Source organism: Benincasa hispida, chromosome 3 (assembly GCF_027475165.1).
Source record: "Benincasa hispida cultivar pf3 chromosome 3, pf3_genome.v1.1, whole genome shotgun sequence".
NCBI lineage: Eukaryota > Viridiplantae > Streptophyta > Magnoliopsida > Cucurbitales > Cucurbitaceae > Benincasa > Benincasa hispida.
In genome coordinates this window covers 74992381-75015381 of record NC_143480.1, presented here as the reverse complement: position 1 = coordinate 75015381, position 23001 = coordinate 74992381, and the positions used below count along the sequence as shown (strand labels likewise).

At 35.8% G+C, this 23001-nt stretch overlaps 1 protein-coding gene across 1 annotated transcript in view; it reads left to right on the top strand.

The window, feature by feature from the left end:
• LOC120073243 (CBS domain-containing protein CBSCBSPB3-like) overlaps positions 1–8460 on the top strand; it is a 29016-nt gene extending 20556 nt beyond the window's left edge. The window contains exons 12-14 of the mRNA XM_039025969.2: positions 976–1058; positions 1139–1228; positions 7921–8460. Coding sequence (XP_038881897.1) covers positions 976–1058; positions 1139–1228; positions 7921–8094 — 347 coding nt within the window. The 3' untranslated portion in view covers positions 8095–8460. The remainder of the gene's footprint in view (positions 1–975; positions 1059–1138; positions 1229–7920) is intronic.
• The last annotated feature ends 14541 nt before the right edge of the window (positions 8461–23001 follow it).

Below are 23001 nucleotides of genomic sequence, written 5' to 3'. Positions count from 1 at the left end.
GATATTTCTTAAGTTTAGTTTCTAGTTTCAATATTATAAAATTATTTGAAACATTATATTAAAACTGTTTTCCATGTTACTTCTTTGGCAGTAGCATCTAGGTGATTTTTTCTTAAGGTTAGTACTTTAGTTTCTATTCTTTTATTTTATCTAGATGATTTTTTATTTAGTTTCTAAGTAAGTTTTTGTTCATTGTTCATTCTTAACGACTTTATTATTATCAGATGTTATTGACATTTGGATGTTTTTACTATTTAGGATTAACTTTTAAGGCTTTAACAATTTATGTGACTATATTTATATAAATTTATGTTCTCTATAAATATATTATTTATTTATTTATTTATTGCGACTCACTTCACTCAGGGGATTCCTTCTTTTTGCTTTTTGCTTGGAGGCGATCAAGAGACTTGTCGCCTTGAGCTGTGCCTTGCGCTTTGAAAACATTGAGCAATATGACAAAATTCTAGGCTTTGGTACCATGTTAATTTTGTATATCATATTGAATAATCAACTTAATTAGAATATAGTAAAAAGGTGCATGGGCGAATAAATAACAACTAAAGAATACAAGAAAGATAAAGGAAAATACTAAATAGGCCATAACCCCAAATTTACTTTAACGAGATGGGAAGTTATTGAATGTTCTTATAAATAGGAGGAGGGCAAGTGAGTGAAGGTAGACGTTAGTTGAGAGTGGTTAAAGGCTTGAGTTAGTATGCTCAAGAGGGAGGTTTCCAAGTACCTTGAACTTGGTTTATCTTGTATTTCTTCATCATCATATTTCAATATATTCAGATCTTATTCTAGTTAGGAAGTATCCTAATAATATATTGGTAAGAAAAATATATAGTGAGCACTACGGATGGTGGATTTGCAAAGATCGTTTTTAATCTTCTCCTAAAGAATAGAAATTATAGGGTAGATTACTAGATTCTATTTAGTGGAACTAATTATTGATAATTGTTCTCTTAGGCACTGAGACCTTGGATGAGTTGGTATCGACTGTGATGCAAAGGGTTGGTGCTACTAATAGTGCTAGTCATCCCTTGCTTTTGGTATGTTTCTTGCAACTTTTTCCGACTGCATTTTTTTCAAAGTTTATTGTGTAAGTCAAGAGTTTTGTTTCTTTTACAAGTATGAAGATGATGAAGGTGATAAAGTAGTTCTTGCTGCTGATGGCGATCTCTCCAGTGCTGTAAACCATGCCAGGTCCATAGGACTAAAGGTAGTTAATTTAGTAAAAGTATACTTTCATGTTCTTACTCTTTTTTTTTTTTTTTTTTTCAAGTATTTAACTTTCATGTTTTTCTTGTTATTCTTAAGATTTCTTGGTTCCCCAAATGTTTTTTGCAGTTTTATTTGTGCGACATTACTGGTATATGTCAAATTGTTCATTATATTAAAGGACATTTTTTTAATACGAGACACAATTGCACTGATAAATCAATGTACTAAAAGAGAAAAAGATACCCTTAACTGAAGGTAAGGAGTAAAAAAAGGGTTTAAATTTAATTGTTGTGTTAAGATAATTCAATTTGAATTATAAGATTGTGAGTTAAGGGGGAAAAGGAAAAGGAAAAGGAAAATAAGTATTTGTTAGTAATCAAAGTAGGGTTTTCACTTGGGGTTACAAATATGTGTGTGTGTGTGTGTTGAAGGAAAAAAAGAAAAGATAAGAGGAGCCACCTACCTTAGCCGCATGCAGCTCGAGTAAGCCATCTTCTTCTTCCTTTCCCTCTCACCTACACACTGTCTCCCTCCCTCTTAACCTCACAAGCCATTTGCGACCGAGTTGCAATGGGAAGGGGCTCTTTGCTGTTGTCCTTCATGCTGCTTCAGCCTCTGCTTGTTGGCCACCTCCAACAATAGCTGCCGTGCATCTCTGCCAAACAACCATTGTCGAGTAGGGCGCCATCTGCGAGTCGCCACTGCAACAGTCGTTCATTGCTGGTTTGAGTCCCCTCTAGGTCGCCCAGACCTCTGTTGATGCTGACAACCACTGCCCAACCCTTTGTCGTTGCTGTTTCGGTGGGTTTTGTCGGAATCTTGGATTTAGGTAAGGTTTTGGTATTTTGGTAGGTGTTTGAGGATTTTCTTGAAGATTCTTGAATACCCACTAACTTATGGCCCAATTGGTTGATGTCCATTGTGTTTCAACTTTCGATTCAAGTTTTGGAGGAGTTTTGAAGTCGAACACGTGCTGTCCAGCAAGTTGGAGGCCAATTTTTGCAAGATTTTGGTAAGTATTCGTGCTTTCATGGCCATCTGGAGTGTTAATAGATGTGGTTCATGTTCAGGTTGGGCTATCGGATTGAAGTTTTGAAGTGGTTTTGGATCAAACCACGTGTTGGATAAGTAATTTGAAGTTTTTATAAGTTAAACCTATCTTTTGGAATGAGGTCCTAAAGTTTGAAGTTAAGTTTGTTTTTGTTTTGTGTTAGTGGCTTTGATCTAAGAGCACTTTGAGCCAAGAGGAAAATTATGTTTCTTGTTACTTAGCCTTAATTTCAAGGTAGGTAATCTTACTACTGGAATCGTCTTTAAGCCAGACGACACAGATAGTATAATAGTGATTGGTTTTTCCTAGTAGATATAGAGAAGATTGTTATGTTACATCATTACAGAAGTTATATGAGCATGATAAAATTTGTATTTGACATCATATTATTATGTGTGGGACCCCGAAATATGTTGCAAGTGAGATATGTTAGTGATAATTGCCCTCCAACCAATAGTTTGGATATTCTGTTAGAGGTTTGTTACCCTTTGAGTTCACTAGAGGTTGTGATCCTCTGAGTTCACTAGCGTATTCCTTCGGGTTCACTAGAGGTTGTAATTCTTCGGGCTCACTGGAGGTTATGTTCTTTTGGGTTCACTAGAGGTTGTGATCCTTCAGGTTCACTAGAGACTTTGAGCTCCTTCGGGATCACCAGATAGAGGTTTGTGTTTCCTTTGAGATTCACTAGATTTATGGGTACATCTCACCTGTGCTAGGACAAATTGAATTATTCACCCAGATAACCATTAACGATTAGTTGATGTATGCCTGCCTGCAAGTATGATTGCATTTATTACCCTGATAATGAGGTTACTTACTGAGTATTTTTATACTCACCATCTAGGAAGCATGAACATGGACGCGAGATACGTGACACGATAACATGTCGATCTCTGAAAATGTAGGACACGACACGTTGGGGACACTATTCTTTAATTATTTTTAATAATTATGTATATAATTATTAAAAATAATATTTTTTTATTAAGTATTTAAAATATTATTTTTTATTAAGCACTAGTACTACTTTCTTTATTAGTTATTACAAATAACATTTTTTTTTAAAAATTAATAAAGGAAAGAAAAGGTCATTTAAAAGAGAAAATAACCCCGAGCCTATTTGAGGGAAAAAAATCCTATGGCTACATCACATGAATGGGATGTAATAAGGCCCAAAGCCCAAAGCAAAAACCCTAAACCTAAATAATATTTCTTTTTTCATTCTTGCACTATTCTTTCTTCCCATGTATAGCTGCCCTCCTCCACCCTCCTCTTTGATTCTTCACTCCCTTCTCCCGGTGTCGAAGTTGTATGTTGACCACCTCTCTCTACTGTCGTCCAAGTTATTCGACCGTCCTCCGCTGACTACCCCTCTCCAATGCTGCTGGTTGTTTTTATAGGTTTAGTTTTTTTCTTTCCTTTTTTTTTCTTCTTTTGTCTATGTGTACCACACCTTCTCACTTGTCCAAAAAAAAAAAAAATGATAAATAAAAGGGAACATGGATTTTTGTTTGTCTGACACGTTAGAAGCGTTTCCGACTTATCCGTGTCCGACTGGTGTCCGACATTGACACTTTGCCCAAAGTGACATGTTCATGCTTCCTTGCTTAACATTCATTGTATATGTTTTCAAGAAAAGCATGGCAAGAAGAATCTGTGATTGTGCCATGGGACCAGTTTAAAGCTTCCGCTTAGTATTTTCATGTTTTGAAACAAGTCTAAGTGTTCGAATTTTAGAATCTTTATTGTTGCATTTCAACATTCTTTTTAAAATAATTGAGATTCAACCCTTCGTCACTTTGATTCGTCCAAACAATTTTTTTAAAAAATATTTTCTAATTTTATCTATTCTTTCTAGGGACCTCGGGCAAACATTTTAAGATATTTGAGTATTTTAGAAAAGTTGGGTTGTTACAGTTAGTATCAGAGTCTAAGATTGTAAGTAATGTAAATCAAGTCCAGAATATCCTACATTACTTCAATATAAGTCCAGAATATCCTTATGACCCATTAACAGATTCTTTGTCCTCGTCAAGTATGACCCATTAACGGTTTATTGACTTGATGCATTCATAGAGCATGTTTCCCTTGACTGAGAATTTGATATAGGTTAGGTATGCATGGTTGTTAGGAGATGGCACCACGAGTGAGTCAGAAGAAGAGACAGATGAGGTAGGAATGTTAGAGGGGGAGTACAAAACTCACAAGTACAAGATTCTCAAGTTCGAGACCCTTTTGCATTGCAAGATCCTCCTCAGCCATGTGATCCTTTAGGTTTAGAGGAATAAGAAGTTGCATCAGGAAGTCAGTCCCAGAATGTACCTGTGCCTTTGCAGACATGCACTCCACTTGTCTTTCCATGCGATTATGCTGCATTGGCCGCGCAGATAGGATTAGTTGTTACAATAGTCGTGATGGGGAAAATAAAGGACATAGTGGTTGATCAGATAGCTCAGCATGCCCAGTCTCAGCAAGTACTACCCCAATAGGTTCCAGTGCCACAGTTTCAAACTCAGAATCAAAACTTTCAAGACTTGTCACTAGAAGCAAAGCATTTGCAGGATTTCAGAAAATATAATTCTCGTACATTCAGTGGGTCATTGAAGGACCCTACCAAGGCAGAACTATGGTTGTCTTCAATAGAGAATTTTCCGTTATATAAAGTATTCGGATGACCAGAAGCTTCAGTGTGTCATTTTCATGCTTACAGATAGTGTCAAAATTGTGTGGCAATCAGCAGAGAGGATGATAGATACTAGTAGTGGACCGGTAATGTGGGAGCAATTCAAGGAATGCTTCTACGAAAAATATTTCTCCGCTAACCTGAGATACAACAAACAAAGAGAATTTCTAGATTTGAAGCAAGGCGTCATGGCCGTAGAAGAGTATGACTAGGAGTTCGATAAGTTATCCCGCTTTGCTCCTAAGATGGTCACTATAGAGTCGGAAATAGCAGAAAGATTTGTTCAGGGAGTTAGATGCGGTGCGAGGTTTGGTGCAAGCCTTTGACCCAACCACCCATGTAGTAGCATTCTGGGTCTGACTTCCCGTTTAAACTCCTTGTTCCCCTTGACCCAGAAGGGTCACGAGGCAGAAGGAGACCTTCTAGTGCAAGAGGGTCTTAGACCTAGGGGTTTTGGACTTGTGGGTCTCGAAGTTCTGGATTTCATCCCTCTCTAGCATTTCTACCCCGACTACCTCTTCTACTGACTGTATGTGCCATTTCCTAGCCATACATTATCAACCTATATCAATTCTCAGTCAAGAAAACATGTCAATTATGGCATTAAATCCGACAAGGTCTTGTGCATATTATTTTAGGAACATTTTCTTAAGGAACATACCTGGTGATGGCGAAGAATCCACTATTGACCAAAAGGAATAATCTGGACTTACATTGTAAGTTAGTTTACAAAAAGCTTAGGCTCTGATACCGACCGTAACGACTTTTCTAATATTTACTAGGACATTATTACATACATGCATAAATCTCGAATAAACATTTTTACTCTTTGCTCAGACAAGATAAAAGGATTTCATATATCAAATAGAAATAATAAAATATCACTAGAACAGTTTAAAACATTTGCTCAGGGTCCCCCTAGAAACATAAGATAAAACTAGAAAATAGTTAAGAATTTAAATGTTTTAACATAAAAGATTCTAGAATTTCAAATACTAAGACTCGTTTTAAACATAGAATTATGAAAGCTTTTGTCTGGTTCCAATGGTATGGTTACGGATTCTTCTTGTCTTTCATCGATATGTCCTTGCCCTTACCTGAAAAACATATCATAAGAAAGGGTGAGTATAAAAGTACTCAATAAGTAACCTTACTATTGGGGTCAGGCTATGCATTTATGTCCAATAAACGCAAACATGCTTGTGGGACATGCATAATTCAACCATTCATAGATGGCCATCTAGTGAATGGTTTATCTCGTCCTACCACATATCTGGTGGCTTGAAGACTTGCATAATAACATGAAAGTGAACCCATTGGTCCATGGAACTATAACATAGTAGTGAACCTGTCGATCCACGGAACTTTAATACAATGGTGAACCCATCGATCCATGGAGTTGTAATATAATAATGAACTCATCGGCCCACGGAGCTGCAAAATGTAATAGTGTTGGGTGGGCACACTGGTCACTTTCTTACCGTAGCATTTAACATATTATCAATAACATTCACAACATCACTCATGGTACATGTCTCAGGGTCACACATATTCGTTCGGTCACATGCAAATAACTTCATGCTCGTAAAACTTTATTCACATAACTTGTTATGCTTCTGAATATTATCCGAACAAAACAAACATTATCATTCAGTCTATATCGCCTGGCTCACACATCAGTTGCGATGACGAAACACAACGTGGCGGCAAACTACATGTCTCAGGGTCACACATTCGTTCGGTCACATGCAAATAACTTCATGCTCGTAAAACTTTATTCACATAACTTGTTATGCTTCTGAATATTATCCGAACAAAACAAACATTATCATTCAGTCTATATCGCCTGGCTCACACATCAGTTGCGATGACGAAACACAACGTGGCGGCAAACTGCAGGTTGACGGTGACGGAAGCTCCTTCGATTGGGTTGTCGCAAGTGGCTAGATGAGAGAGAGGGAGAGAGATCAATGGGCAGATGCGCGTGGGTGCCCAAAATGTAGTGTGTTTTCTCTCTCTATATTGTGCAAATTGAGAACAAGATGGAAAATCCTAGGGTTGCGAGCATTGACCTTTCCTTTTTATTCTTTTTTCCATTCTTTGACCCCTAAACCATGCACACGCACAGATATATTTAAATTTTCATATATACATTTTCCTTTCCCTTTTTGTTTTCAAATCTCAAATTCTTCCAAAAATTTAGACCCTGTTTGGTACCCCATTTGGTTGTTTATTTTTGTTTTTGAAAATTAAACCTATTTCATCCATATTTCTTATAATGATTGACATCTTTCTTAAGTACAATGGTTGAATTCTTAACCAAATTCCAAAAACAAGAATAACTTTTTGAAAGCTACTTTTTTTTAGTTCCCAAAATTTGGCTTGATTTTTTAAACTATTGGTGAAAAGTAGATAACAAAGGAAGAAATCTGATGAGCGTTGGGTCGACTGTTGAGTGACTGGTGAGAGATCTAGGAGTGGGGGCGACCGGAGATGGCGGAGAGTTCTGAGTCTCAGACGAGCGGCAAGGTCACGAGATCAAGAGGAAAACTGGAAGGGGATGTCGGATGGAAAGGAGATTTGACGGTCGATGACGAAGTTTTGGGGGGAGGGGTTGGTGGTAACTTATCTCTAAATGGCCAAATTTGATATTTATATTTATATATATTTTTTAAAAACTAAGGGGTTTTGTTCGGTTTTACATTCAGTTTGAAAATTATACGAAATCGAATAGAACTGCATAATTTGGTTTCTAGCCTAATTTGGTTCAGTTTGGATTTGGTTTCACAATCGGTTTGGTTTTCATGGTTTGAATGACCACCCCTAAATTTTAGAACCCTTTATGTTCATGCTGAAATCGAAGGGATTTTTTTATATCTAGTGGACTGCTGAATTTAATATTTGATACTGGTGCTTGCTCTCTAATTTCTTCTTATTCTTCGAAAACCACTTGCAGGTGTTAAGGTTGCATTTGGATTTTCCTGAGTCGATCCAGCAAAGAGAACCTGAAATTGATGCAACAATAGACCAGAAACGTGGACCGTTGCCTTCATATTCTGGTGCATTTGCTGCTGCCATTGTTCTAACAAGCATTGGTGTATTGATCTATTTAAGGCGCTCTAAGATGTAATGTTAAAAGACAAAATTATCGAAACAGAAAATGCATGCTCGTAAATTTCGGCACTGGAATACATTACAATACCCAAGTTCTCAAATAAATTGAGACATATAAAGGGAAAGAGTTGCAACACCAATAGGGGTTTAGTAAAATAAATGACAAGGAATGACTTTTGAGGGAGGTTCCACAAGGGATGGGCATTTGAAACATGGTTAGTCTGATCCCTGGATTAGATAAAGCCATATTTTTTGTGACCTTGAGAATTGGTTATAACTTTCTGCTCAGGAAAGATCATTGAGAAATGGATGTTCTGACATGATGTGTTAGAAAAGAACTGAGTTGCATTCGTAATGCTTATACCAATGTGAATTTTTAGTATCCCTGCTTTTTTCAGGTGACTAATTTATGTTTGGATTAATTCTCTCCAAGGGAAGTTTTTCTGGAAGCAATGATTGTTGATATGCAAATGGGAGGCATTGGATTTCTTCTTGAAGAGAGTGGTATTTGGGTAAATAAGTTATTTTGTAACCCACTCAGTGGTGCCATAAAAGCTTCTTTACTTCTGACTTGTTTTCCAACTCATCCACATATTGACCTGAGATTACTTCATATGAAAGAGATTTGTTAGGCTATTGCCCTTGGCCAAAAGTTTCTGAAATCATTCTAATTTTAAGCAGGTCTCGTGTTGTAATCTCTATTTTCAAGGTTTGAAAGCTCTTAAAATGATGAGAATGGGTCATTCTAATTTTAAAGCTTACCTCCACCAGGAGACTCCGTTTCCAAAATTTTCTAAATTGGGATTTAGAGATTCAGTTTAGAGCTTATTCCCCGTCAAGTTTTATTTTATTATTTTTTTCTTATTTATTTATTTTTTCTTTGTATTTGTTGCGATTCTCCAATGATATCAAGTGATTTGAAATTTCAAAGTAAGAAAAAGTGCCAAGAATAAAATTTCAAGATATTTTAATGTTTAATTATGCATTAATTTAAAATAATATTATTCATAGTTATGCAACGCTTTCTCATTCGTCATATATTCTGTCATTTTCTAGTCATTTTTTCTCATTTGTATTAACAATTAATTATATATGCTATGTATTTACTTCTCGTACATATTTGAAAGTAATTAGCTCACTTATAAATATATTTCACACATGCCCATGGAAAGAAAAAAAAAAATTATAAGGATCAAACCACGCTCCCCCTCCCCAACAAAAAAAAAAAAATGAAAAAAAAACTAAGGTGTGGTTTTGAAAATAATTGAAAAGATGGCACCAAAAATCGGATGGTGAGGAAATTTTAATTGCGTTAATGGATTTGCGTTGATGGTCATGCGCTGATCATGCGTTAATCTGTTGAATATGCAGTATACATTAATTGTATATGTGATGATCATGTGTTCTTGCAAAATTAGATGTCATAAACCACTGAAGCGTCATTGCAAAACTAGATGTCACACGAGGTTCATTTAGATTTTGCTAAACCATTGCTAAAATCTAATGTAGATCAATATGTTTGTTTTTTCAACATGTATGGTTTTTCGTTATTTGCCTATTTTAATTTGATGGATTACATACATTGGAAAGAGTCTCTTAAAACATATTTCGTGGTAAATGACCTCGTGTTTGTCATGGTTGAGGAGTGTCTTCAAATCCCGACCCTTGATGCACTGTGAAATGTTCGTAATGCATATAAGGTGTGGATGAAGGCTAATTCGATGGCCCGACTTCACATTTTGGCCAGCATACCTGATGCATTGGCCAAAAGAGTTGAGAACATGGTCATTGTACGTCAGATCATGGACTCATTGCAAGAATTGTTTGAACGCCAGTTCTCATTTTTTTAGCACAAAAGAATGGATGACAAAGAAACCAGTAGTGTCAGTTCCTAAGATAACCTCCAGTCTTTCTTGAATGTTAAGGGACTAACAGAGAAAGCAAGTATTGTTGACTCTGGAAAAGTTCATCGACGAGAATTGTTCTCTGAAATGGAACTTGGAGCTTATTTAGGTTCTGATATTGATCCCACTACTCTCTAGAAGAGGAAGAAGTCTAAAGACAGTAAATGTGATTTATTCGTCTTGGAGATGTGTTTGGTAGAGAATGATGATTTTGCCGGGATACTTGATTCATGTGCTACTAATCATGTAAGTTCTTCCTATCAAGGATTTAGTTCCTGGAAAACATTGGAAGATGGAGAGTTGACTCTTCGAGTCGGTACTGGTGAGGTTGTTTCAGTTGTTGCTGTAGGCAGACTGAAGTTATTTTTGGACAAGAAATGTTATCTGTTATTGGATAATGTTTTCGTAGTTTCTCATATCAAGAGAAACTTAATTTCAGTTTCTTGTTTGATTGAACAAGGTTATATCGTCCCCTTTTCTGAGAGTAAAATGTTTATTTTTTGGTTCAATAGAAAATAACTCGTATGTACTAAAACTGTTAGACATAAAAGCCTTGCTTAATACTGAAATGTTCAAAATAACGACAACTGCAAAAAAACCAAAGGTTTCTCCTAAGGAAAACGCCAATCTTTGGCATCTAAGGTTAGGTCACATCAACCTCAATAGGATTGAAAAGTTGGTGAAATGTGGACTTCTAAATGGTTTAAAAGAAAACTCCTTACCGATATGTGAATCATACCTTGACGGCAAGATGACCAAACAACCTTTTACTGGAAAAGGTTATAGAGCGAATGAAACTTTGGAGCTTATATATTCAGACCTCTGTGGTCCAATGAGTGTTAGAGCTCAAGGTGGGTATGAATATTTCATCTTTTTCATAGATGATTATTCAAGATATGGGTATCTATACCTAATGCAACATAAGTCTGACGCTCTTGACAAGTTCAAGGAGCATAAGGCTGAAGTTGAAAACTTGTTAAGTAAGAAGATAAAAATACTACGATTTGATCGTGGTAGAGAGTATATGGACTTAGAATTCCAAAACTATATGATAGAACATGGAATCATGTCCCAACTCTCGGTCCCAGATACACCTCAGCAGAATGGTGTATCAAAAAGGAGAAACAGAACCCTATTAGACATGGTTCAATCTATGATGAGTTATGCTCATCTTCCAGACTCTTTTTGGGGATTTGTAGTGGAGACCGCATGTTATATTTTGAACAACGTTCCCTCAAAGAGTGTTTCTGAAATGCCTTTTGAGCGGTGGAGAGGCTGTAAAAGTAGTTTACGCCACTTCATGATTTTGGGATGTTCGGCCCATGTGCTGGTGGCTAACCCTAAAAAGTTGGAACCGCGTTCGAAAGTTTGCCCCTTTGTAGGCTACCGATGCTATCTTCTTGGAAGAAGACCACATTAGGGATCATAAACCACGAAGCAAGCTTTTTTTATATGAGATTTCTAATGAGACTACTGAGAATTCAACAAGAGTTGTTGAACAGACTGATAGATCAACAAGAGTTGTTGATGTCGGTTCATCTAGTCAACCATCTCAAGAGTTGAGACTGCCTCGACGTAGTGGGAGGGTTGTAAACCCACCAAACGTTACATGGGCTTGACTGAAGCCTAAAACATCATGTCTGATGATGGAGTCGAGGATCCATTGTCTTATAAGCAAGCAATGGAGGATGTTGACAAAGATGAATGGATTAAAGCCATGAATCAAGAGATGAAGTCTATACATCAATTCTCTCTGGGAACTTGTGGATTAACCTGGGGGTAAAATCTGTAGGGTGTAAGTGGATCTACAAGAGAAAACGAGGTGTAGATGGAAAGGTGCAGACCTTTAAGGCTCGAATCATGGCAAAGGGTTATACTCAGATCGAGGGAGTGGATTATGATTATGAGATACGGAAGAGGAAACTTTCTCACCTGTTGTTATGTTGAAGTCTATCAGGATTCTTCTGTCCATAGCCACATTTTATGATTATGAGATATGAAAAATGGACGTCAAGACTGCCTTTCTGAATGGTAATCTTGAGGAGACCATCTACATGGCTCAACCAGAGGGGCACATTGTTCTAGATCAAGAGCAAAGGGTTTGCAAGCTTAATGTGTCCATTTATGTGCTGAAACAGACGTCTAGATCGTGGAATATTAGATTTGATAGTGCGATCAAATCATTTGGCTTTGATCAAAATGTTGATGAACCTTATGTTTACAAGAAAATCATCAACAACTCAGTAGCTTTCTTGGTACTGTATGTGGATGATATCCTCTTCATTGGGAATGATGTAAGTTTTCTGACTGACATTAAAAAGTGGCTAGCTGCCAATTCTACATGAAAGATTTGGGAGAGGTGCAGTATGTTCTAGGGATCCAGATCATTCGAGATCGTAAAAACAAGAGGTTAGTATTGTCTCAGGCATCGTATGTTGACAAGATGTTGATCAGGTACTTGATGAAGAATTTCAAGAGGGGTTTATTACCCTTCAAGCTTGGAATTGTTTTGTCTAAGGATCAACGTCCTAAGACACCTCAAGAGGTTGAGGAAATGAGACAGATTCCCAATGCTTCGGCTGTTGGAAGCCTTATGTATGAATGTTATGTACTAGACCTAACATTTGCTATTCAGTAAGGATTGCCAGTCGATATCAGTCCAATCCAGGATTAAATTCTCAAATATCTTCAGAGAACGAGGGATTATATGTTCGTGTATGGAGATAAGGATTTGATCCTTACAGGATACACAGACTCTGACTTTCAGACTGATAGAGATTCTCGAAAATCGACATTAGGGTCAGTGTTCACTCTGAATGGGAGGGTTGTAGTTAGGCGAAGCATCAAACAAGGATGCATCTCGGGCTCCACTATGGAAGCCTAATTCATAGCCACTTATGAAGTTTCTAAAGAGGCTATTTCGCTTAGGAAGTACATTACAGATTTGGAAGTTTTTCCAAATATGTCTTTGCCGATCACTCTCTATTGTGATAACAACGGGGCTGTGGAAAATTATAAGGAACCTCAGAGTAACCGTAGAGGCAAGCATATTGAACGGAAGTTTCATTTGATCAGGGAGATTGTGCATCGCGGTGATGTGATAGTCATGAAGATCGCGTCGGAGCACAACGTTGCTGATCCGTTTACAAAGACTCTCACGGCTCAAGTGTTCGAGGGTCATTTGGAGAGTCTGATTCAATGGGACATGCGACACATTGTCTAGGGCAAGTGGGAGATGATACTGGGGTATAGAGTATGCCCTAATTTATTGTATATTATATTATTTTCGTATTGTACATTAGTCTCCCGAGGCATTAGGAAAAGTGGGAGATTGTTGGGATTGGTGTCCTAATTCTCGCGGAGTCTCGTAGTTTGTAAACTTTTTATACACACTGTTATGAATAAAATAAATGTTATTTTATTTGCATTTACTCATTTCCAATAAACAAAGATCCGTGGTTATTTTATGTAACTTAAGCATGTATGTGAGACATACAAGTGGATCATCCCTTGAGTAATAACCTAAATGGTCTGTAGTATAAGGATAAAGGAGGGATACCTTATCTTGGTGACACTATGAATACGACCCTCTTTGTAGATATTTACAAGTGTTGTAAAGTGCTACAAATTGTCTGATCTTGACCATTCATGTGGAGACATGCGAGCGGGAGTGTCTTATACAAAGAGTTTGTATAAGACCGGACCACGAGATGATCAGTCTCTTTATATAATTCCATTGATAATTGAGACTTACATTTCACTAAAATGACCATAGGTGACATGACATTAATCCTGAGTGTTTTGGGAATTCTTGCTTATGAGGGCGGTTCTTTGATTAGTATGGGTGAGAGTGGCTAGATTGCCAACTCAACAAACCTACCTTTTTAGGGATTTATCTGATTGAGGAGCTGGGAACTCAGTTACACAAGATGGAATTCACTCATTCCCCAAAGCAGGGGTAAGTAGATAAATTGCTCCCTTAAGAGATGATTCCGAGTCTTGAACATAGTGGCCACACCCTCTCTTTGGAAGAGAGGACTCAGTCTTAGTAGAACCATGACTTATTGTTCATTAGAGGAATCAGTAGTACTTAAGGAGTTAGATGTAACTATAGGGGAAAAATAGTAAATTGGCCCAACTGTACTTATGAATGATTTGTGAAGGGTTATTGCATTGTTGATTGGTTATATGGACACAACAATATTTCTGTAGTGAGAAGAGTGCAACTGTCGGTCTTTATAACAGTTAACGAATGGTGGATGTCGTGACTAAAGAGTTTGGTCAGTTATTCACGTACCGTTAGAGCTTTAAACTACAGGTCCATAAGGTCCCTTTTGTAGCTCAATAGGTTGAAGTTGAGAATCAGATTATGGGATTAATTTGAAGTGTTCAAATTAACAAGGGGAAATTCAATTATATGTGATTAATTGGTGTGATGTATTAGATACATTAAATGGAGGAATTAATATAAATATAATTTATATTAAGTACCATAAAATAGAAAAAGAACTGTGGTTTATATGTTTCATATGATGAAATATTAAAACCATAGGTTATAAATATAATATGATAAGTTGATTATCATATTTATTTATAATATGTTAATTATTTCTTTTTCTCTAATAACCGATTGAGTGGGAGGTTATTCGAAGTTTTATGGTAACCGTGAGATAAAAGAAAAATTGTTTTCCAAAATTAGTAGTTAATCCATTCGGATAATTCTCACGGATAGGCTATCAAGTGAAAATTGTTTTTACTAAGCGATAGCCGTTGAGAGCATACACGATCGTTTAAGAGTTAACTATACGATAGTTACTCAGCTGTTTGTTGCTACACGATAGAGTAGAAAAGTCTATACGATAGGCTTCAGTTTACTAAACGATCGAGTACATCGTCTATGTGATAGACAGTGTTCTTATCTCCCACTTACTCGATCGTCTACTCGATCACATACCTCCTCTCTTCCTCAAGCCAGGATCATATAGAGCCCACAACTCCTGGATTCTCACACTGAGAATACCAAGGTAACACTTGTGGTGGTGTTCTTACTCCGTTCGTGAATCAAGTTGGACTTGATTGGGTTTGAGGAGCATTTAGACGTTCGTGGAGTTTATGTTCGTATTCGTGTTGTTGGCTGTTCCAGTCGTTGCGTTCGATTGAATTGTTGGACGCATTGGACACTGATCGGGGGATACTTGAAGAATGGTTCTTCAAAGGTACGCATATTCTATCCCTTGAATCTGTTATAGCATGCTGTAATGTCGGATTATACATGACCTGTTAGTTTCCATTTTAAGATTGTGATTGATTGTGTTTATTCGAAATAGAGTTTGGAATGATCCACTTCCGCTGCTCATGGAGATCTCTGTTTGTGATTTCCTTTAATTGGTATCAGAGCTAGGTTGTTCTGATATTCCAAATTCTATTGTTGTATTGAACTTCTTTTACAGTCGTGGTGGGTTTTAAGTATTCTGCAATGCGTTTAAGAGTTAAATGTTTTATGGATGTGTTGATGAATATTTACGGGATGGTTGCCTCTGTTTAAAGCTTTCTTTAAGTTTACAAAGTGTTAATTTGTAAGGGCCACTGCGGTTTTGGACATAATTAACAAGCAATCAAGTCTGTATTTAAAGTTTTTGAAGTTTTTTTTTAGTCGTTCGTGATGAAGTTTCGAAGCATGGAGATGCAGTTCTCATCGAGGAAGAAGATAAAAGGTTTTTCGTATCGTGTAGCCCAAGCTAAACGATCGTTGAGATTTGGCTAAACGATTGTGTAGAAAAGTTCTGCCCGATCGTGTAGTATTTACTAAACGATCGTTTAGCTAATGCTAAATGATGGGGTAAAGAGTTTACTTTATCGTGTGGTGTTGGTTGCTCGATCGCGTGGACGCTTGAGGTAAACGATCGCATAGAGTATTTGATTCTCGTTGTTTAATAAAAGGCGCGTGCACTAAACGATTATGTAGTTCAGCATGCTTCATCACATAGTCACTGACTACACGATCACCTGGTATACGATACCTTATGCTTGCTCAACGATCGTTTAGATGATTATGCTTCACTGCATCGTTGTCATTTACTTGATCGTTTAAGGCTTGCGTTGCACGATGCGCGCTGCACGATCGCGTGACCTTCATGCTTCATCGCATAGTCAAAGGTACACGATCATTACTAAACCGTCGTTTATGCTCATATAGCGTAGCTAGGCAATCACAAGGATTTGTTACACGATCAAGGAGATGCGTTTTTGGCCCGAACGGTTCAAGACCCGGTTCACTTGTTGTAATTGGATAATTTTAGTTTTGGCATTTAAATTCGCTTCAATCCAGTAATAATTGTCGTAATTGACTCTTTGTTTTTGGGCCTTAATGTGTGATTAAGTGCCTGTAAATTTGTTAGAGTTATTAGAGTTTCAATTAGGTTCTATTTGAAGAAAGAAGCAAGGAAGGTCAGTAGAAGAAACCTAGAATTGAAGCTTCTGTCTTGCAGCATTGCAACGGTGTTCTTCAGACAGCCTGTGGCATTGCAATGCTGGGATGAAGCGTTGCAACGCTGCTCATCCTAGCCCAGAAGACGCGTGCATGACTCGGCTGACAATTCAAGTGAATCGGTTCGGGTCTTGAAGGACCGGTTCAACCCGATTTTGGCTGGTTCAACCAATTTTGGAGCCTTAGAGGTTTGATTTGAGTGGTTTGGGTTGGTTCGTGAAGTCCAGACGCAGTTTGAAGATGTTTTTAATTATTATTGTTATAATTTAGGCTATTTTCTTACTTAGAATGCCAAAACTAGTCCATATCAGTGTGTGTTTAATTATTTATGCATTGTGAATGTATGTTATAATTAAATAAATCCTTTGTATGCATATATTATGCCATATAGATTTAAAGTCCCACCATAGGAAGCATGCAACATGCATTGAAAGTATATTATAAATAGTTATAATGTATATTATGCATGCGTTAGGGTTTCAAGTGTTTAATATAAAGTGTTATATTAAATTCTGAAATTCTTGATGTATATTATGGATGAAAAACATGTCAATAGTTTTATAAGTTGTTATAAAAATGGATTAGACATTTAAAATCTATAACAAAGATAAGATGCATGCTCACCTAGGGTTAACAAATAACAACTTGTTTTTAGTTAAAATAGGTCGTTATCTTGTATAACTTTGGTTACAAACTCAACCGGTCTATAATCATGTCTAAGGCTGGAGGTATTTAAGTTGATAATTTACGGAACACCTCCTATGATGTCAAAGTTTTTCTATAGTTGCTAAAGTTCCTAAGATAGATAGTTATATGAATTTAACATCATGTATTAATAGATAGACTAAGATAGACAACTATGTACCAACAAGTACATTATTATTAAATAAGCCTCGATGCACAACAAGACAATGAATAGAAAATAACAATATCAATAACAAAAAAATATAAAGTGCAAACCATATGCAAACTGATATAATATTTATCATTGAAGTCTATCATTGTCTATCTGAGATAGACAATGATATAACTCTATCACTCTCTATCTCACTAACAAGTACTTTATCTCTATCTATCTCAGATAGACAATGATAAAACTCTATCTTTGCCTATCTCAGATAGATAAAGATAGTATTCTATCTCTTTCTATCTTAGATAGACAAGTATGTATTGATGTTAAAGTTCTATAAATACACGGAGGTAGACAATGAACAAAACATAATATTGTCTACCAACAAAAAAATATTTAGAGAGTGAAAACCATTAACACTATTTACTGACAAAAATCAATAATCAACACAATGTTTAATGGTTTTTTACTATCTATTTGTGATAGACAGTGATAGAACACTATCACTCTCTATCACAACTACTTTAGTTTTACCTTCTTTTTCTCTTCAGATTTTATTTTGTTTCATTTTCCTCTGCTTATTGATGATTCAACTTTCATTATTTTTCTTTCCTTTTCCTTTGATTCCTTTGCTTGCTGATGATTCAACTTTGACCACTTTTTATTTTTTGATTACCATATATTTAAACAAAATTAGGTTTAATAAGGTTTAATAACTATGATTAAATGGAAGAGTTGATGAAATGAAAAGAAAAGAGAATGATCATAACCTTGAAGAGTCGATTTGATGATAGATTGTAACCTTGGAGGAGAAGCAGCGGAAGATTCAACAACAACTTGAAAAGAAGATTGAGCAGTAGCGATAGAGGAAGAAGAAGAAGATGAAAATGGAGATGAAGCAGCAGCAGAAAAAGAAGAAGCGAGCTAGATTCCGATAAATAGTTATCGTGCACTATTTGATGAAGAAGAAGTCATTGGAAGAAGACGTGGGAAGAAGAAGACGCGTGCGTGTGCATGGATATCAGACCAGTTGATGGGTAATCTGATTAGTAATAATTAATCGGCCAGGTTGTGGGTTTTCCACGTGTTTTTTTGTGGGTTGGGGACATTTTTGGTATTTCACTACTATGGGCTGGACTTTTCTTCCATTTATTTAATTCGTTTTGGGCTGGGTTCAACTTTTGTTATTCACGTAAATATTTTGGGCTTTTTATTACATCTAAAACCTTCCCTATTATAAAGTAATGAAAACTATAACATACATCCATCATCCAAACTATATATTATAACAATTATAATATAAAATGATGCATGGACATGTTATATATACATGCAATCATATATTATAACAATTATATTGAATATGATGCATGAGCATGCTTAGTTAAATCATGCAACTATATAATATAACACTTATATTAAAACGGTGCATGTTTTTATGATTATACTATACGACATACATTATGCAATGTAATAAATTAGAACATACATCACATGTATAACATATTAAACAACAACATTGGACAAAAAATTGGCATCTTAAACAATTAATTAAATTAATATAAATTTTATATTAATTTAATTGATTGAAAAAATTAAATTAAAAATAATTACAAATTAATACAAATAAAAGCAAAAAATTGCTTCAAACTGTCGCAGAAAGACTCGAACCCACGAACAACAACAATCTGGCATGCGTGCGTCTGTCCTCGGAGCGTAACGACGCTCGACACTAGTGTCGTTATGTTGACTTTTGCTTTGTCGTAACGTAGCCTTATGCTGCATGCAATGTTACTACACTCTACATTAGCATCGCAATGCTGCTGCCGAGGGTAGCTACACTAGGCATTATGCCTTACAGTGTAACGCATAGTGTCACTACGTTGCATCTTACGCTCTAGAGAGAATGCTTTGCTTTGTTTCGTTCTGCAGCCTGTTCTTGCTCCAATGGCCACTAAACTCTTCAGCACCCAAGCAAATGCATAGACATGGTCTTACAGACTTGATAGTGAAAATTAAATGTCCAAAACACCGGACCTTTACAACTTGAAACCCTTTTAAAGAGTAAATCTATGCTAATTTCTGAAACATCCATGTGCAAACCATCATACATTCACAATGCAGAATGAACAAAATACCTACCAAATTTTTTTCAATTAAGTTAGAAAACGAATTTCAGAGACATGATTTGACTTTGATACTAATTGAAGGGATTGGAATTCCCGTAGCGGAAGCAAATAAATGCCTTATGTCTCAAATTTCATTTTATATAACTTGAAAATTACAAAGGCGATGGAAATAGGATAAACAAAATTAAAACTAAGCATGCTTCTACTGGAAAATAGAGAGGAAAGGGAAATCGAAACAAACCATTGGAGAACTAATTCTTCGTGTTTCCTCTTTGGTGAGTAGATCACAAATCAATCAGTCACTTCTCTCGATCTCAGCACCACCAATGCAGCAACACTATAGAAACTCAAACATCACAATGAGGACACCATTTCTTTGAGAGAAATGTAGCGGAGAAGAAGATTGAGTGGGATCTGTGAAACCAATTTCATGTTCAATTGCTAAATCCCTTTCTTTGTCTTCCATGTATATGACAGGGGGTTGAGAGAATTATCAAAATAACTCCCTCCCTTAATTGAAATTAACTCCCCTTGGGAGTTAATTTTCAAAATTCAAAATTTTGATTTTTTAAATACATATTAACTACTTTAATATATACTAATATTAAATCATATGTTATATCACATATAACATATAAGCTACGGTTTATATTATATAATATAATATAACCTATAATTTATAATGCTCTCATATAGCCTATAATATTAATATGAATCATATTCATATTAATTTTAACTTTAGTTTTTATATAAATTATATTTAAATAATTAATATTTGAATCATATTCAAATACTTATTTCTCTCATTGAAACTTTATATTCTGATATATCACGTATATTATATTAATTGTATCATATACAATTAATTTGAACAAATTAAATTAAACCAAAATTAATTTGATTCTCACTTATCTTTATTGAGTTAACAAGAGAACCTTATGAACCTACAGATTGAAGCTTCAATGGTAAGAGATTAATTAATTAAACTCTTTAATTAAATTAATCCTCTTTAACTGTCAGTCACTTCACTAAAGTCCGACAGCTACATTCTTTGCATTGTAGATATATTCCTGTATCCATTTGATATAAGCAATCAATAGTGCGTTGACCTTTCATAAATTTCTCATAAGTACACCTGGGTCAAAATTACTATTTTACCCATGTCGTTCTAACATCTTAAGTACCACTAATCTCTCTTGTGAACAATTAGTCATAATCCAACTAAAACTGAACCATTTTCGAGCCAAGAGAGTGTCACACCCCTTCTCGAATTACCTGTTTAATCCGAGAGGAGATGTGAAGACAGCAGATGACAACCCTCTTATGACATCTTCTGCCAACTGAACTTGTAAAACATCATAACCATTCCAAAACTCAACATAAATTATCATCACTTTATATTATTTCCAGATCATCACTTAAAGATAATTTATTATAGATCAACCCCGGCTCAAATCCTGTAGAGCCTAACTAATTATGGACACTACTAGATTTACACCTGACTATCAAACTCTTTTACATCAGTGGCAGACTAAACCATCTTTGTCAAACAGCCCGCAACCCTGGAATCTTGGAACTCTTCTACTACCTGAGGGAAAACAAAAATATTGGAAAACGTGAGCTAAGAAGCCTAGTGAGTGGCATACTTAAAAACATATGCGTTTACCATAAAAATATATGTTTTCAAACAACTATGAAATCCATATTCAAATGACTCAAATAACTCAAATAGCTCAAAGCATATCTTTCCTTTTGAAAACCATATAAGTCTTCTAAAGCCCAACGTTTTTTTAAAAAACTTATGCCATAAAACATGTAAATCATCATAATGCGTAAAGCCCTGAAAATCTCAAATAGAGTTCATCATCTCATAACCTAGTTGAGGAGAGCCCATTTTGCTCAATCACTCAACGTCAAAATTCCTAGTTGGTGTGAAGTAATCTCGATACAACCAACATCAAATTATACCTACGTTCACGAGGTAATATTCTGGGTACCGTCGTACCTTAGGTACTAGGGGGCTAGATACCTTCTCATATTCCTTTTGTATTAGTTTCCTCATCATAAGCTAGATACCTTCTCATAGTCCTTCAGTATTGGCTTCCTCATCACATCATACTAGTTAAATTTCTAGGAAGATCATTCAATTTAAAACATCAAGCATTCTACTAAAAAAAGCCTTAAAAGCATTTATTGTAATAACTAGCATGAAATAAAGGAATGCTAAACGACACATGCTTCATGAACTAGAGTTAGAAAATCTTATGCCATGCGTTCATAAGTGCCTTATCATGCATTCAAATAGAGCTTGAAGAAATCATGTTTACTTAGAAAAGTCATCATAAACTAAAGCTCACACATGAAACCTCTTAAAAGTAAAACATCTTTAAAACTTAGCAATATATGCATTGGGCTCATAAGATAAAACATTCTATGAACTTATTCTTTATAAAACTCTTTTACGTTTAACTCCAGCCTTTAAGAAAACTTGAACATGTTTGAGTACTAATTCATTTAAAGCATGCTTTTGAAAAATTTACATAGTATACTTAGTCATTTTCAAACATGCTATGACTTGAAAACTAGTAAAAGCATTATGTTGAAATACTTCAAGAGTTAGAAGGCACTCACACATAGTTAGCTCCCTTCATAGTCTTTTAAGCCTTGAGTATCCTTAGGCCAAAACATACTTCCTTCATTCTGTGACGTAGTTGGTCGCATGGTAGAAGTTGATGTTCAATCTTGCAGCCACTGCTGCCTCAATGCCAACCCTTTCTGCTTCCCTTCATTTTCTAACAATTATAGCATCATTTACAGCTCAAATTAGACAAAAATTCCTTCATGAAATTTGTTAATAGTTATCTCAAGAAGCTTACATCCAAATTTGAGCCTGGGCTCATAATGCTTCAAATACCTCGATCTGCTTTGGAGGCTTTGAATTCTGACCTTCATCGGGTTCCCTTCACATTTGGGCATCTTTCTGGCCAAATCTTGTCATGGAAGCCCAGATTTATATTCTACACTCAAAGATATTCAACATAGTTGAAAATATCCTTCTTAGCACAAGTGAAATGCTCACACCATTTGCTTCTTTCAACCCTAAGTCAGCTACTTGCTTCTTCATCACCTATATTCCAGATTCAACTTTAAGAACATATGACTCGAAATATATTCCTTAAAATTCAAAAATTTCTTGTATGAAATTTATAAAACTTCCTTGTAAGAAATTTATCTTACCTAAAAATTTAAGCTCTTAACTCTTCTTAAATCGCCCAGAATTCACCAAAAATCACAGACTGCTCGATTGAACTCAGAATCTACACTACCTTGAATCTTCTTTGATTTTCAGCATCATTTCGTGGGAGTTGCTTTTCAGAAGCCTCATATATTCATCCTCTCTCATTCAGCTTTCAAATTTCGTGGAATATCCTAATTTGGCTGAGTAAAAAGAGCCAAACTGATCTCTTCTTATCAGCTCATATATATATAGAAAACTCTGCATGAATTCCCAGCCTTCATACTTTGCCATGTAACCTCCCTAGCTAGACTTTTC